Raw genomic sequence first — 17,054 nt, 5'->3', positions numbered from 1 at the left:
CAGGACAGACAAGCATGACCTATTTTAAAGTTGTCCAGCTAAAATCCCTCCAAGACTAAGACACTACACCGAATGTCTGCCATACGACTGTTTACACATTCTGTACCGTATATATCAATGCTTGCCGCTGACTGTCGAAAAAAAAGAAAACCGTCAGTTTCTCAGAATCTGTTGGCACAGTAAACACAGATGCCACTGTGGTTGTGTTTCAGAGCCGTGGACACAGAGAGTATAGTGCCCTCTAGTGCTATGCTGGGCTCTATGGCTATAACCTATTAAACAGAAGGATATATTTTGTTGATTTAAGAAGAAAGACATCATTTGTCTTGGATGAAAACTTTTCAGTAACCGAGGAAAGTGATTTTCCTGGAGTCATGAAACTGTCTAAGTGCTTAAGGGGCCATGAAAAACTTCAGTTTGAAATATTAAAAATAAAAATGCTAAAACTGGAATTGTTCAGTTTTTCAGCAACTCAACAAATCATACATATACAGTATTTCCTTGATTTTTTATGTATTTATAAAAATGTTTCTGCTCCTTTCTTTCTACCATGTTTTTATGATGTTCCATCATTTGCTTTCCTTGTTCTTTCAGTGTGTATTTCCATCACTATGTAGTGTGAGTAAAAGATGAGTAACAGAGTGATCTTGTACACTGGACTTGAAGAAAAGTTCAGAATGTGCCCATGTATGTGAATGACTTTCCAGACAAATAAGTGAGTCACCTTGGGTTTTTAGGGTAACTCCTCTCAGCTCCCTGTACGCCCTACTGCATTCTTTGGAACAACTGGACTCTGTACTGAAGCCAAGGTCACATACCAATCCCACACACACACACACACACACACACACACACTCTCTCACACATTGTCTTCTTTCTGACCACTTCTCGCCTCCGTGCTGCAGCGGGAAACATTATACAATCACTATCTCGTGTCTATCAACAAATGAGCACGATCTGGGGAGTGCACAACTGTCTTCTCAACAGCCCCCCAACTCCATCTCTTCTTCTCTCTCTTTCCCTCCCTGTAGGTTCCCACCACCACTTTTCAACTTCCTCCTCTGCACCACCTCATCAACTGCAGCAATGCACTTGTGATATCATAAATCTCTGTATAAAGAGATATATGTGAGTGTGTGTGTGTCTGTGTGTGCATGTAAGTGTGAGTGTTTGTGTGTGTAAAGGGAGCCAGAACAGATGCCACTGGGCAGCTGTGTGCTCTTTTCCTGTCTGACTGACAGTCGGTGTAACCCTGCCCTCTTGAAGTATCTCCGCTTGGTCCTAAAACCTGCCCCTTATTCTAGTGTTAAACTTCACGCCACCATTTTAAACATTTGCCACTTAAGCTGACACTGCACCAAAATGAATAAAACTGTTGATTTACTAAGCTGTATGTGGGATTGTAGCTGCAGTCTGCTCAGGTGACATAAAAGTGGGTCATTGGGAGGGATACATAAGGTCAGTAGTAATGTGTGGGTCAATTCTGCATGATGACTTTATTTATTTATTATTTATGCTATATAAAATGCAACAACAATAAGATTCGCATTATAATAACCTGGAATTTAAATTATATACAGTATGAAAACTAAAATGTAATATGTGGCTGCTTTGAATTGCCAGGTAACTGAATATAGTAGCCATATTGTGTTATTAATAACTCATGATTAAAATCAATTCAACTGCAGGCGACAAATTAGAAAAAAATAAACTTTTTACTGCCAAATGTGCAGGCCTTTCACTTAGTTCCTTACAGTTACTTGACAGATTGTATGTTATGCATGAAGATCACATTACTTGCCACAGAGTGCTACTAAGTCTATGAAAACAGTTGTAAAATGCCTTCTATTGCTCTGGAAGAGCCCTGTTAAATCTGAAACAATGACCCTGATATGACCTGATGATGTCATAGTGATGTCACCACAGTTAGTTATCTCAGTTTGGGCTTGGAGACAGCAAATTTAGAGCAGAAAGCTTACATTACAAAGTGGGGATGTGAAGCTTGAAAGGTGTGGGCATTTACAAGGCTGGGAAGGTCTAACGTAAAATGCTATTGAGTTGCATTATGGGAAATGTAGTATCCAGCACTTTTCTAAGCCTGATCCATACTACTGACTCAGAATCAGGATATCTCTGCTGCCTCTGCTGCTGCGATTCTGACCATTCCTTTTTTCTTCCAAACTTTATAGAAGTGCAATACTTAATCACTTGGGTGCCTTTTTAAGCTTTAAGACATGATCCAAATGTAGACAAAAAGTTCATCCCATAAAGCTCAGCTGGGATCGCCATTCCCAGCTGGGATGTCATCATTTAAACAACAAGCTAATCTCCCAAAAATTAACATACTCCTGTGAGATGCTGTGTTACAGAGAAAACAGGAAGGGAGACAGGCTGAGACGAAAACGAAAGAGAAGGCAGAAGGGCTGATGGAAGTTAAAGGGGGGGAGGGGAGCCTGAGCAACAGGTGTGCGTATGTGTGTGTTGAGTGTTATGTGCTTTCCTCCGCCCACCACAAAGACCTAATCCAACCCCACTGCTACAGGAGCAGGTGAGTCAGCAGCCTTTACGGCATTGATCAAATAAATGCATGATGGGAAGACCAGCGAAAGCAAGGCGGAGGATCAGCTGTCCAAAAACAACTGCTGCTTTTATCCAACTGTTAAATACACACTGGACGTGCTCTCCTAAAGGGTTTAATTAGCACACAAGCACTGAAACATTTGTCTAATTTGTCATGGCATATCATTTGTGTGAGTGTGTGTGGGGGTGTGTGCGTGTATGTCTCAATGGATCTAGTTAACAGGAACTGCTTCTTCCAGTTTCGGGGAAAGTTGAATAGTGTGAACATAACAACTTCCTAAACACACACACATGCACACACAGACACACACCTGCTCTATAAAATTGGCTGTCTGCTGTGTGTAAAATTATCTGTGTAAATATAGCAACTGATTTCATGTTTATTTCTGCTTCAGGCACTGGGCAGACTTCACAGACATATACATGCATGCACACTGACAACACGCACGCATGCAAAATGTTGGGAATGATACTTTCAAATGCAATGTGGTAGCTTGTGTGGATAACCTAGTAGATTTAATTGGACTGCTCAATCACATTAACCACATCTGTTACTATCAATTATGTTTGGATTCTCAAATTTCATCAAATTTTATATTTAGGTATGTAGATTTATAATCATGTCGGAAAAAGCTGCTTGTATTTCTATGTTTTTTTCACTTTTTTCACTTCAAGTGCAATACAAAGACAAAGTGGTTGACACAAACAGTAAATCACAATGACTGTACCAAACAAAAGACAAAACAGTTAACTGAAAGTACAAATCAAAATACAAATACTTCAGTGAGGAGCACATAACATATTGAAATAATTTGTGCACTGTGTCTCTAATGTTGGCATCTCAGTGTTAGATAATTGCATTTACTCAGTTAGGGATTATAGGGGGAGATCATGTGTCTCGAAAATGTTTAATTTTGGTTTAAAGTGTAGAGAGATCATCCAAAAGACAGGTGGATTGGTAAAGAGGGATGCTGAGGATGCTGCTCGTGACCTCTGACCAAAAGGAAAGTGTGAAAGTAGTGTTGTTGTTTGTTGAGCCCATGCAGGACTGAGTTTTGAGACTGCAGGTCATGGAGAATGTGTTAATTGGTTTGCCAATTAATGCTAGATTTTGGCATGTTTACCAAAATGTCAGCTGTCAATTTTTCTATCAGAAGAGACACAGTACTGTTTTGACTGGATAAGAGGGTTTTTCACTCTTTTTCTTTTTTTTTTTATTTCCGGAAAAAGGTCAAAGGTCACAAACAAGCCATTTTCACTATGCTGGCTACTTCTCTCTGTTTTATGGGGGGAAATAAATGGTTTATTGTTTATACAGAGCAGATGATTATGCCAGATTGGGGTGAGAGAGGATGAGGATTTGAAATGAAGGATGTGGTTGCCATCCATCAGGCAGAAAAACTAGTTTTGATGGTGATGCTTTTTACACCACTGTGTGCTTATAAATAGAGTTTGTTGATAAATGGAAGGTCTTGAACTTGAATGTCTCCAGCTATGGTTTGTTCTACCTAAAGCCATGCTGTTTTTTTTCTTTTCTGGTCCATTTCAAAACATACTGCAATTGGTGTGAAAGAAAGTAATTAAACAGGTTTGTTGCATCTAGTCCACCAAGACTTTTAGGTTTTTGAAAGAATACTAATTTTCACTGTAAATATTGGGTCTAACTGGGAAAGTTTGTTCTGTCGTCCTAAGTCATCTTTGAAGTTTTGTAGTAAGGGGATAAAATTGATTTTTGATGTAACATGTAGTCCTAGATATTAAATAGACACTTGGGGTTGGTTAGAGACATAATCTCAGACTTGGACCAGTTGACAGAGTAGCCTTACTTTAACTGTTGATCAGATTATAGACTGACAGAAGAGATATTGAGGGATTAGTCGAGTTAGTGTTTGTATTGCTACATTCACAATCAAAGCTTTTTGACCTTTAAAATAAGTTGAATTATATAATTATGCAACTTTTCATGCATATTTTCCATTTCTAGTCCAAAGGTTCACAAATCCAATTTTTTGTGAGGATTACTGTAACGGCTACTACGTTGGCAAGTGTTGTTATGCATGTCATATTTTTATGTAATGTTATTTTTATTGCTTGCAGTAAAAGCAACTGCCCACTGGGACAAATAAAGTTTAAACTTGAACCTGATATCACATGAAATAAGCTTCTCCCCCTCCGCAACTCTGTGATTATAGACACACACCCACTTTAGACCAGGCATGCCAAATGCCATCTCCATGGCGATAACCCTTTCCCTGGATTGAGTGGCGGGTGGAATGCTCCCAGGGTTACCGTGCCAACAGCAGGAAACGCAGTTCACATCACTGCTCTATTCATTATTCCCAGTCTCACTTCCTCTCAAGAAGGACACAAACACACATACACACACACATGGACACACACGAGCACAAAGTTGCTTTGGGAGCCTCCCTCCTTTTTAAACTACAGGGAAAGAATTGAGTTCAAGTGCTGCTTCCGTGATAGATGAAGTGAATCAGTGCAGGCCACGGTCTACCTCACATCCGAAACAGAGGAGTATAACATGGGAACAGTTAAAGATACAGCTGCTGTGGGGGTCTGAATGGAAGTAGAAACTGTCCTGTAATAAAAACATCACAGGCTTAAATACCAAAGCAGCAGCATAAGTCAGATGTTTTGTTAACTGAACCACTACAGTACCTTTATAGTCTTTTTTTTGTTAATGCTTTATCTTTACCACCCTCTTTTGCATTTATAAGCAGTATAAACAGTTAATGAATGATTGATAACACTTTATAACATAGTTGTAATCATATTTAATGACATCATTACAGTACAAATCCTTGCACTGTGTTATAAAGCATTTATTAACTGTTTATGCACATGTTTTAAATCATTCATAGAAGGGTTTAAATGTTTTGAACCCTTAAGATATGTTGAGCTTTAAGGTTTATTCTTGACCTTACTAGCTTAACAAAAAAAAAATTAAAGCCATTATATCAAATTTAAATGTACAAGAAAATTTAACCAATAACAAATGTTTGCAGTTTACTGCTTTGCAATTTATTTTTTGCATATTTGCCAACACACACACCAACACCGCTATGTCTATGGCATCCCAATATCAGCCTGCCGGTCTCTACCCTACATGCACTTCCACCCTATGTCATTCTGAATAACTGTGTCACATAAAAAAAACAAAAATTAAACCTGAAATTTTAAAGCACTGGTGCTGCAGCCATAATCACAGGATGAATAGCTTTCTGCTATGACAAGATTTATGGATGTTTTTTACTTATTACATCACTTTACTGCCTTACACTTCTGGAAGGGCTGCCAAGCATCAGCACCAAAAAACTGCCCAGTGAATCACTTCCTTCGGCGGGAACAGCAGCCTGTCAACAAGTAATGTGTAATAACAACAAACTCCAAGCCTTCATAGGCCAGCCTGCTGTTTTATATTTATACACATGGCTATCGGGACAAGTTTTGCATTACCTTCCCATGGCTATCTTAGTATTTAGAGCAAGTGAGCTAATCCCACATCAGCAATAGTGATGAGCCTAAGCCCGCAGCTGCAGTGAGAGAGCTGTCACTAAAGTGCAGTAAGAGACTTCCACGCAGCCAATGGCAGAGCAGATCAGCTCCTGTGTCCTCTCTTTTTTCAAATAGAAGAGTAAAGATAGACAGGAATGTTAGGAGGGAGAAATGTGTCTGCATCAGGACACTGCTCAAACCATTACCCATTTTTGCTGCATTTTCATCAAACACAAGTCAAGATGAGAGATATAAGACATTAAACTCTGAACAACACTTCTTTTAGTCCCAACTAGACTGCAATACTGCAGATCGTTTTTTCCTCACTAAAAAAAAAAACTGTATTTTTCACCACCCTTTCCTACCAACGGTCATTTCATCATAATGTCACAATCATGCCAAGTTGTGTAATTGTTGCAACACAGGGCAATTTTTAGTCCTCTATTTTTGAAAAATATATACGTTAAAAGCAATGAAAGTAGCACATAAAACACATAAGCATGTGAAAATCTACTTGGATAAGAAAATTGACCCTGATTTACATCCTTAAACACTGCTGTTAGTTGACAGATCCTCCTGTAGATGGAGCTAGAAATCCTCTTCTTATCAAACAACAGGCGTGAGGTTAGCCTGCAAGCCGACACAGTACCCCATAATACAGTAGGGACTGACAGTCACTAGAGGGTAGCAGCTCTCTGCTTGTTACCATGTCTGAACTGTCCAACTCTCCAGCCTGGCAGGTGAGCCTGGATCTGACAGAGGATGCTGGTTTCTGCTGCTTTTGATGTTCTGTGCTTCAGTCGGCTCTGGCATCTCGTCTTATTCAAGGCCAAGTCTCCTGACATCACCTTGGCAGACAGAGTGAGGGGTTTGTATGATGAAAACCACATGCTTATAGATCACTAAAGAGGAAACCACAGCTCCATGTATCATTAACGTACCAACAACTTGAACAAAAGTGTGCAGATTTGTCACTAGTGATGCATTACACAGACTACAATTTAAGAGAAGCAAACTGATGTAAGCCAATATGAAAAGCATCTGGACCTTCATTCGGAATTCTTTTTGTGCATTAAAATTTAGGAAACTGACATGTAAATATTTTCAGAGAAAAAATCTTGACACGCTTCTCTTGATTTACTGGTGAGAGTATCTTAGCAGTGAGGCAATCTTCTGGAGGAAATCACCCGCTCATCTTGGGTGGAGCTGGGTGAAGGGTGAGTTCAAAGGGAGAGGGAGGGCAGGGTCATACAGGGAGACTAGGGGGGGAATTGGGTGGGGGTCTGGGTGACACCCAAGCATCCACTGAGCCATTATGTTCTGGAACATTGGCAAACTCCCAAGTTAAGACAATTCTTTGGAAAAAGAAACACGCACGTAAGCACAGCCAGCCACACCCACAACAACACACTCAGTATTCTGAAATAAACCTTAAAATAAATAAAAAAATGCGTCTCCATTTCATCTCCCTTGGTGCCATGATTCTCAGAGGGAGCCCCTATCAGCCAATCAGATTGCACAACTGCAGTATTCTGGGGAAGGGGAGTCCCACCACCTACTTACTGCTTATAAACATGTTGTGGTGGTTTCCATGGTTACACAGAGGGAGGCACAGAGAGTTACGCAGCAAAGCCTCCCACTGAGTTCAAACTTTTCTGAAGAAAAAGTGACTTGCATTAAAGTCAGACTTGCGTATGTGTGTGCATCTGTGCAAGTGTACACACTCCAGCTGAGCGCACTGCTGGGAACAGCAGTTGGATGATATCCCAGCCTGCACTGGGAGTGGTGAATCATGATGTCACTTGCTTAGAAGCGCTGCGTGTGTATAAGTGTGTGCGAATATGACCCAGCCAAATGTGTAAAGTTAATGATCTCCACTGTGTGTGTTTGTGTGTTTGTGTGTTTGTGTTTGTGTGTGTGTGTGTGTGTGTGTGTGTGTGCACGTGTATCAAACGGCTGGGTGGTGAATATTCCATTGTTCAAACTAACCTTGGATGGTATGAACTGTATTGGAAAACTCCTCTCACACATAGCAACACCGGCCCCTGTCTGCATTGCATGTGTGTGTGTGTGTGACAGTGTGTGTGCGTGTGTGTGTGTGCGTGTGCGCGTACTTATAAATGAATGCATTCATCTGTGTGCTTGTGCACCTAGCTTGAAACGGGCGTCATTCCCTGCTTGGCCGAGGTTCCTGCTGTGACCTTATTTCCTGTGGAAGCAGCCGAGGAATGATGTCATCCTCCACCGACCCAGAGTCAACAACTGTACGCTGCAGCCCCCTCACCCCCCGTCCCCAACTATCACCATACTCCTCCCCCAACACCATGACTCCCTTTTTCTCTCTTTATGTCACTCTCCATTCTTTTTGTACAACTGTTCCTCTTCTTCTCTAGCTCTGCATGAATTCCTCTTTTTTCTACATCAGCTTCTTTGAGTAACAAAAAACTTCATCTCCCCTGCTGTGTCTGACAGGCATTCATTCATACGGCTTTCCTGTCTTCCTGTTATTTCCCTCCTATGTCCACGCTTTTCTTTATCCGTCTATCCTTTTTCAAGGCTCTCTGTGCCAAAAAGTAGCCAGTTTCTGTCTTAAGGGTCAACAGTTCACTTTCCTCAGCCGGCTAAAAACATATGGGCAGGAAAAGCCAGAAAGAGGAACACTCATCCCTCTCTCAACAACACACTGAAATATACTGAATTGCCCTTGAGTGGCACTTCACTCCTGAATGCTTTAATGAAACTTGTGACTAACAGAAGAGGACTGTTGATGCACAGTTATTTTCAGATGTGAATATGTTGAGATGTGTGACTGTGAATCATACATATAACCGCAAACTAATTTCACTTTTACTAACTGTACTTTCCAGAAAAGATTTTCTTTGGCTAGGCAGCTGAAACTGTCTGGATGTGAGTGATGATAAATGCACGTTTTCATTGGGCTTGACTGGACCTGTGAAAAGTCTGATATTGTGCCTGTTACTTTATTTGTTCCATTCTTGCTCGGAGAAAGTATATTGGCTCGTTTGTTTTCTAACAAAACAAGTCAATTTACACACACTTTAGCCAGGTTCTTTGTCTTGCACATCCCTGATTTCATTAGAAAACATCTTTTATTCGTTAAAGGACTTGTTACCAGTTACAAGCTACACATTATTAATATTTCAGCAGTGGATGTCACAACTACAATATTAGAACCAGATATGAAATACTTAAGAGTAAAGCTCTACCACTTCCTCACCAGTTTCCTGGGGGAAACCCGCCAGCACACCCTGGAATAAATAAAATAAAACTGACCAGTGCTATTCTACCATGGCAACACATCCACAGCAGTTGGCAAAAACACTCAAATCAGCAGTGGGTTAATTAAGCCATCAGAATGGCAGCTCTGGATACAGCCAGGAGTGTATGTGTGTCTGTAAATCATGTCACCATTGGCTGTATTGAACCGCCCCAACCCACCCCCACCCCTCTAAAACATGCTCTCAAATATCTCTTCTTATATTTCCCAAAAAAAGAGAAGGAAGAGAAAGAAAGACCACCCGTCATTGGAAAGCCATTGACCTGAAGTACCACAAATATTGCACTGTGTAATAGATTTCCACTCTCAGCATCACTGCTGCCACGTCTCCCTGCTTAGTTTGACTGTTGTGGCCTTGCCTCTGATTTATATCAGCTGGCTTCCTTGTCTCCATGGAGATTAATGGGTCTGCTCTGACAGGTGCAGAAAGCCCTGTATTACTCTGTCAGCAGCAGAATCAACAATAAACACGTGCACGTACACACACACACACACACAGACGAGGATGCTACTGCCTGAGACCAGTATCATCCCAGAGGGCTTAGCGGAACTTCCCATCAAAGCCAAAGCTGTGCCAAGCGAAACACAGCTACAAATCTCCAAGGTGGAGCATGTAAGTGGTGGTGTATAAGAGTGCAGGAGCATTTTCTCACTTATGCGCGAGAGGGCTTGCCTTGTTTACAGTTTGATTGGCAGTTTAATGTGCAACTGAGGCAGGGGGCGGGATTGGCGCTGAGGAACATTAGCATAATTCCCAGAGTGCCAGAGTCAGTATTGGGTGTCAGAGAGCTATTCCCAAACTCAGCTGTGAGCCACAGTAGCACTAGGTCAACTTACCCACGGGCCAACACACAGACACACATACACACATGCTCCATTAAACACACATAAATTACCAAAGGGGAATCATGAATACCTATGTATGTGTATGCAGACATACATAAACGCACACACATACAGTAAGAGAAAACCTGGATGTACACACAACACACAAACACACATGCACACACCCACACGGTCACACACGCACACCCACTTATGCAGGTCCATTTACACTGAGGCGACAGTGAGTCTGTTAGCGGGATGCCATAGTACAGAGGGGTGGACAGATTTAGGTCTCTCTCACACCTAGCTCTGCCAGGGGGTGGAGGGGGTTGGAGGGTAACGATACCGTTAACACTCGGTGCGCCATCAGACGCCCCACACATCCCACCCCACCCCACCCCGCCCTTCTCCCCCCTTCTTGCTGTGCTCCAATCAGCTCCTCTCATTGGGTTGCTTTGCCCTCCACACAGCAACAACTGTTATTCACTGCTCCCAAAATAACACAGCGGCCAATCAAAGGACAGGAACAAGAGTGGTGGTCAACGTAGACCAACCCCTTGACCGTGGGTGAAAGACGGACACTAGGAAGAAAAATAAAAAGTACGTATATAAAGTAATGTCTTTTTTTTTTCTTTTTACCATTTAATATTTATCTCATCGCTCCTTGCACTCTTTACTTCTTTGCACTATTTGTATCCTGTTCATAGTTCACGGAAACAGTTACACCTGTATATAGTCATTCCTTGTGTTTAAGTACATTGAGAGTCACTAAACCAGAGTCAAAGTCCTTGTATGTGTGCACATACTTGGCCAATAAAGATGACTCTGATTCTGATTCTGAAAAGGGAGAGAAAGGCACCCACATGCAAGAGAGAAGGAGAAGACGAGAGAGAAAGAATGACAGATGCGAGGATGGCGAGAGATTGCAAGAGATGTGGAGGAGGAGGAGCAGAACGAAAAAAGGAGAAGAAGAAGAACAAATAGGCAGACAGAGGATGGAGGAGAAATGAGAACATCTAATGATGTGTTCGGGTGCTGGCTGTTCTGTTCTGACTGTGGCAGCTACCATGGTAACCTCATAAATAGGTGCCCTACATATCAGCAGGGCATAAGGTTACACAGCTCAGTAAATAAACACACCAACAGTGGCGGGAGAGTGGTGAGGGGAAGGAGGGATGGAGGGAGATCAGAAAAATAAGCAAATTAGTAAGAGCAAAAAAAAAAAAAAAAAAAATCAAAAAGCAGTGAGGCAGAAAGAGGGGAAAAACAGACAACATTGATTCAATACTCTGTGTCGGTATCAAATCCACAATGCGCTGTTGAACACCCACATCAGAGACAAGATGAGATAACCCCTGAGTTCTGAGTTTATTCACTGCAGTGTCAGTACCTTTTGCACACCAACTCTCTCTCTCTCACACACACACACACAAACACACACACACACAGAAACACACGCTCCAATTCCCTTACTTTCTCCCTCCCTCTGTAGCACAACCCTAAATTACCTTTAAATATTTCCCTGGCAAGAAAGGGAAGCCAACACACACACTCACATAAACACATTTGTAGCACAAAACACGTTATAAACTATGTAAAATAATCAAAGAGCCATTCCTAACACAATGAGCTGTTCTGTTCCATGATTCACAGCGCCAGCCTTCTTATTCAAGTCCAGATAGGGAGATTGTATCAGGGTGTTCATCGTGCTTAATGAACACTATTTATCACGGCCCATCAATTACAGCAGCATCAACCCAGTTGTGTCACAGTGATAAAATCCTCACCCGGGCGTTTAAAATGACACGCATCAAAGGCAATAGAGGAAGTCTTTCAAATTGTCTATTCTCAGTCTAATGCTGATGCTCAATCAGTCTGTCTATTGGTCTCTGTGTGTCTGTCAGTTAGTAAGTCACTCAAATTTTCTGTCTGTACACTGTATGAATGCCTCTAAATGTTACACAAACACAATTATGGCAACAAAATGTATTTAGATGATACTAGGTATTACAATACATTCAAATGATCCCAATTCTAAATAATTATATTCAATAAAGTCTCAGGTGTACTGACATTGCATGATTTAAGTCCTTCAAATTTCTATTTTCTAGAGGAGCTTTAAATGCAACAACTGGCTGCAGAAAATAAAACCACACAGATATGTGGGTATTAATAAAGCTGTAACAATGTGAGGCTGAAATACTTGTAATGTACAGTAAATGTCTGTCTCTGGCTCTGTCACATTAGTTTGTGCATTTGTCAGCATTTTTAACTGTAAGGTCTGTTCATCACTTACCCTGATCACCTCTGGAGTCTGCTGGATGAGGAGCGTTGAACCTGTGTCTCTCACAGCAGCAGGGTCACCAACAGTAATGGCAGCATCTCTAATGGTGTTTATGGTTGGGATGGCAACAGGAGTTGGAGTCTCAGGTGCAGCCACAGGTGTAGTTTCAGCTGAGTGTGTGGAGGAATGCAAGATTGCAGGTGCAGGTGTTACAGGTGCAGGGATGGATTCTGGATGAGCCTCACCTGTAGAGGCTTCTGTGGCTTTATCTGTAGCCTCAGTTGTAGGCTCAGGTATGGGTGCAGGCAGAGATTTGGGGGCAGCATCGGGTGTAGGTTTAGGTGCAGGTTCAGATGTAGCCATGCACACATCTTCAGTTACTGCAGGTACAGGTGTTGGTGCAGGTGAAGCTACAGGTGTATGTGCAAGAGAGTGTTTTGGTGGTATATCTGGGACTGTGGTTATGTGGATTGATGGAGCATTGGGAGCAGCTGGTGTGTTTGTGCTCTCCACTGGGGTGTCAGCCCTGCCGGTGGTGGCCAGTGTGTCCTGCAAGAGCCTCATCACCTCCCGCTCCTTCCCACTGTTCCTCTCTGCACTACCTGTGCTTCCCGCTCCAGAATCCACCAGCTCCTGGGCAAAACTCTCAATGCTCTCCAGGATTCTCAGCAGCAGTGCCCCATCCTCCTCCTCTCCCACCACAGTATCGCTGTTCTCTCCCTGGGGTGGAGTGAGACCCTGGTGAACCCTGGAGGTAGAACCATTCATGGCTAGGTGGCTGGCTGGCTTTTGGATTTGGAACTGAGCCATTTTGGGCTGAGTAAGAGCTTCATTGGAGGTGATCCCCTGTCCTCCGTCTCTCTTCCTAGTCTTGGCTGGAAGTGGGGGCTCAGTGTCTCTGGGGTGGCTCATACTCTGAGACAGATTCTCCAAATCCAACAGAAGCTTGTCAATGTCATCATTCCTATGTGTGACAGCTTTGGGTGCTGAGACTGCTAGTGGAGCAGAGGGAGGCCAAGAGGGGCTATGGCCAGTGCTGGTCGGCAAACTATTTGAAGAGTTATGGAGTGTGTGCATGTGTTGACTTAACATTGTCCCGTTTTTGTTCTGAGAGATGGTCAACCCTCTGGTTGGAGTGTTTGTCTGATGTGCTATTTGTTCTGGTGTCTTTCCCACATCTGCCTCTTCCTCCTCAATATAGAGAGCCTCCATGGGGGATGCTGGAGGAGTGTGTGTGTATGGAGGGGTCGGAGATGTATGGTGAGGGGACGGAGAGTGTGTTGGAGAAGAGCTGGATTGAGAGCAGATGACAGACGGGGGAGAGAGTGTGTGTTGTGTGATAGAAGGATGTGGATGCTGTAGTCCATTGGTGAGGGGAGTGGCTCTGGACGAAGAGCTCAGGACTGGTTTTGTATGGATGGAGTCTGATTTTAAAGATGAGGAGGAAGATGAAACAGAAGCAGGAGTAGAAGATGCAGAGTGAGTAACAGTCTTTGGGATGGGAGGTGAATGCACTACATCCTCATAGCGAGGAGGTTGCTCATTGCCAAATATTGGAGAGAACGGTCCCTGCTGGAGGGAGTGAAGATTGTTTAGCAGCTCAGCCAGATCACTATGCCCACTTCCAGGCGCACCTTGACCCCCCTGCCCACTGCCACCCAAAATTCCAATCCCCTCCAGCTCCAGAGGAAGTCTCTTCAGATACGAGCTGAGTCGGGTCATCATGGCCCGGTATACACTGTCAGGACTGGCCCCTCCATCCTCAGGCCCTCCACCAGCTTTGCGTCTGATGCACTGCTTGATGATGTCAGTGCATTTTTTTAGATCTTCAGAGCATTTAAGTAGGATGTCAAGGCAGGCGCGGATGTCCTCCCCACCCGCTCCCCCAGAGCCCGCCTCTGCACACGTCTTCTCCAGGAGACGGGCAATCAGGTTCTCGTCTCCCAGGGTGTTGCGGTACAGGGAGGCCATTGTGCTCAGACTTTGGTCAAGTGATGCACTGCTGATGCTCGATAGGCTGCTTGTTGAGCCACTACCCACTTTTGTGATGGATGACAAGGTGCCTGAATTGCCCTTTAGCTTTGTCTCCTCCATCCCTGTCCCTTTCCCTAGCACAAAAGGTGGCAGATTCTCATCATTAGAAGTAGCTGTGCCATTTGTCATGCCATTAGCTGTTCCGTTAGTGGTGATGTTGGAGCTGAAGTGGCCGTAGATGATCTCCAGATCGGTGGAGCGACGGCTGAAAGAGTCAGGACGGACCTTACGACCTTTCCTGAAGGTGACATGGCTGGAGGAGGAGAGGCGGAGCTTGTCAAAAGAAAACTCTTTCAGCTTACCACTGGCCAGGTTGATAGCCTCTTCAGTGATGTCCTTCAGACTGCTAGAGGAGGTCAGGTTCCCAGTTGATCCTCCCCAACTGGGGGTCTTTTTACCACGCCACGTGGGGCTGTCCTCCCCTAAAGACAAATTACCACTGCTGCCTGCCCTCTCAAGACCAACACCACCATTATAACTAGTCTCCATGGTTACACTCATTTTACCATGGTTGGGAAGTTGCTGAGTGATAATATTCCGGGAGTGTATGGGTGAGCTGTTGGGGTCAGTATATGCAGGGTCGGGCGAAACAAGCAGCTCGGAGCAGGTGCCGTGGTGTGCGACAGTACAGTCTAGTCCCTGGGACAGCGCCCCACATGGCCCCGAGCAGTAGTGCACGGCGTGGGAGTGAGTGCGCCGGTCCACTACTACACTGTTGTAGCAGCTCACACTGCTCACCACTACACGATAGGCTGCTGCCATGGTGACCAATGTTCAAAACAAGTCCGTCAGGGCATATGAAGTTCAAAATAATATCAAAGTATCAAAGAGAAACAATGTAGCTTCAACAAAAATATCTCATGGGTGTGAATGTTTCGTTGAAACTCCTTCAGTTGAGAGAAAAAAAATAGTTTATATCCAAATACTGAATCATCTTGCTGAAAAAAAGTATTTCTTGGCTACATAAAGAAACTGCATGGTGCCAATTTTCAAAGATATACAATGCTGTGATAAAAAAACTGGCAATCAACACCTAAAAAGAAATGAAAGCTTTAAAAGATTCAACTCGCATGCAGAATTCTTTGTCTGAAAACTCTGGGCCTCTTAATAACAGTTGTAAGGTTCCTCCTCTCTCCACAGGCACCTTCTCTGCTTCCTTTCTAGCAGCAGCTCATTAGCCACTAATGACAGCCGTGGTGGATGGCGACAGCGGAAGATCCAGCTGGGGTATCACCCATCCCTCCACAGAAGCAGCCCCAGGGGCCTAATCCAAGGCCAGCGAGGCCTTAACATTGCTCCAGCCTGTGCTCATCCCTTGGGCAACGAAACATAGGAAGAACACCCTTATCTCAATCTGTGGTTTTTTAAGTCCTGAAAGGGCAGAGAACCATTCGCTGACTCCAACGCAGCTGCAGAATAGCAGGGGTCCGTCCACAGATGGCCGGCTGCCTCCTTCTCTTTCTGTGCGTGTGTCTGGATCTCAGTCACTCCCGTATTCTCTCTCACCCTTTCCGTCTCCCACTGTCATCCATGTGTCAGAGGGAGAGTGTGTTTCTGACAGGAGGACACCACCTGCGAGTCAGCAGAGGGGGGCGAGAGGGAGGAGACAGGGTGAGAAAGAAGGAAAGGGAAAACAGAGGAAGAGAAAGGAAATCATTAAACTGGTAGTTATGAAGAAGTGGATAATTATGTATGTGTGCATACATATCATCCAGATGACAGCTGATTTGAAATTTTATCCTCTTTATCATCAAAAAAACCTGCAAAACCACGGTTCACTTCTTGTACCATCAACCTCAAATACACACATATGCACACACAGGCACACATACAGATCAGAAGGAGGGAAGGAAGGGAGACATGGAAGTGTGGAGGGTTAAAACAGCACAGCGCAAAAAAGACAGAACTCCCACTTTCGTCACAGCAGAGCTATAAAGAGTTTTCTCTAAGCCCGCTGAGAAATCACAACTCAGTAAAAGAGAGGCAGGTGTGTCAGAAGGAGAAAACACCTGTTGCTTTCACATTTCCATTCCTGTTTTTTTTTTTCCTCTGTGCCAACGTGAAGCCTCTACTATGTTTGTAAAGGCAATAAAGATATATTTTTCTATTGTATTATGTTCTATTCTATTCTGTTAACACTCACACAAAGAGATGAAGACAGACATACACACACTGTAGATCATAACAAAAGTATTGAAATAGAGGTTGCAGTAACCATGGAGATATACATAAAATGTATTGCAAACGATGTCAAGAGTCTCAGTATGTGAGATGTCCACTATCGCTTCCTTGAACTTTACTGTAAGGATAAATAAACCAAATACTCATCACAGGGCGTAACATCTGGCTATTGGATTTACACATCCACCTAAAAAGTTACACTTTAGGGCACTTAAAAAATTCAATTTTGACATTTGGATTGGGATTTTAACCTTTTTCACAAAGAAGGTTTTTCAGTTTGCAGACCAACCTCCACTCCAGTAACATGCCACATACCACAGATTAACAGAGCCTGACCGG

General features: G+C 43.3%; 1 protein-coding gene across 3 annotated transcripts in view; it reads right to left on the bottom strand.

Annotated features, from left to right (window-relative positions):
- The window catches only part of ppp2r3a (protein phosphatase 2, regulatory subunit B'', alpha), a 60,312-nt gene that overhangs the window by 11,472 nt on the left and 31,786 nt on the right, over nucleotides 1–17,054 (bottom strand). For 2 of the 3 annotated variants that reach the window (XM_044374729.1, XM_044374730.1), the window contains exon 2: nucleotides 12,513–16,106. In XM_044374729.1, the coding sequence (XP_044230664.1) occupies nucleotides 12,513–15,296 (2,784 nt within the window). In that variant the 5' untranslated portion in view covers nucleotides 15,297–16,106. Of the gene's footprint in view, nucleotides 1–6,799; nucleotides 6,819–12,512; nucleotides 16,107–17,054 lie in introns of those variants that run through there. The other variant, XM_044374732.1, reaches the window with a different exon arrangement.

Source organism: Thunnus albacares, chromosome 15 (assembly GCF_914725855.1).
Source record: "Thunnus albacares chromosome 15, fThuAlb1.1, whole genome shotgun sequence".
Classification (NCBI taxonomy): domain Eukaryota; kingdom Metazoa; phylum Chordata; class Actinopteri; order Scombriformes; family Scombridae; genus Thunnus; species Thunnus albacares.
The sequence above is the reverse complement of the archived record's forward strand: the minus strand, read 5'-3'. Positions and strand labels throughout refer to the sequence as shown.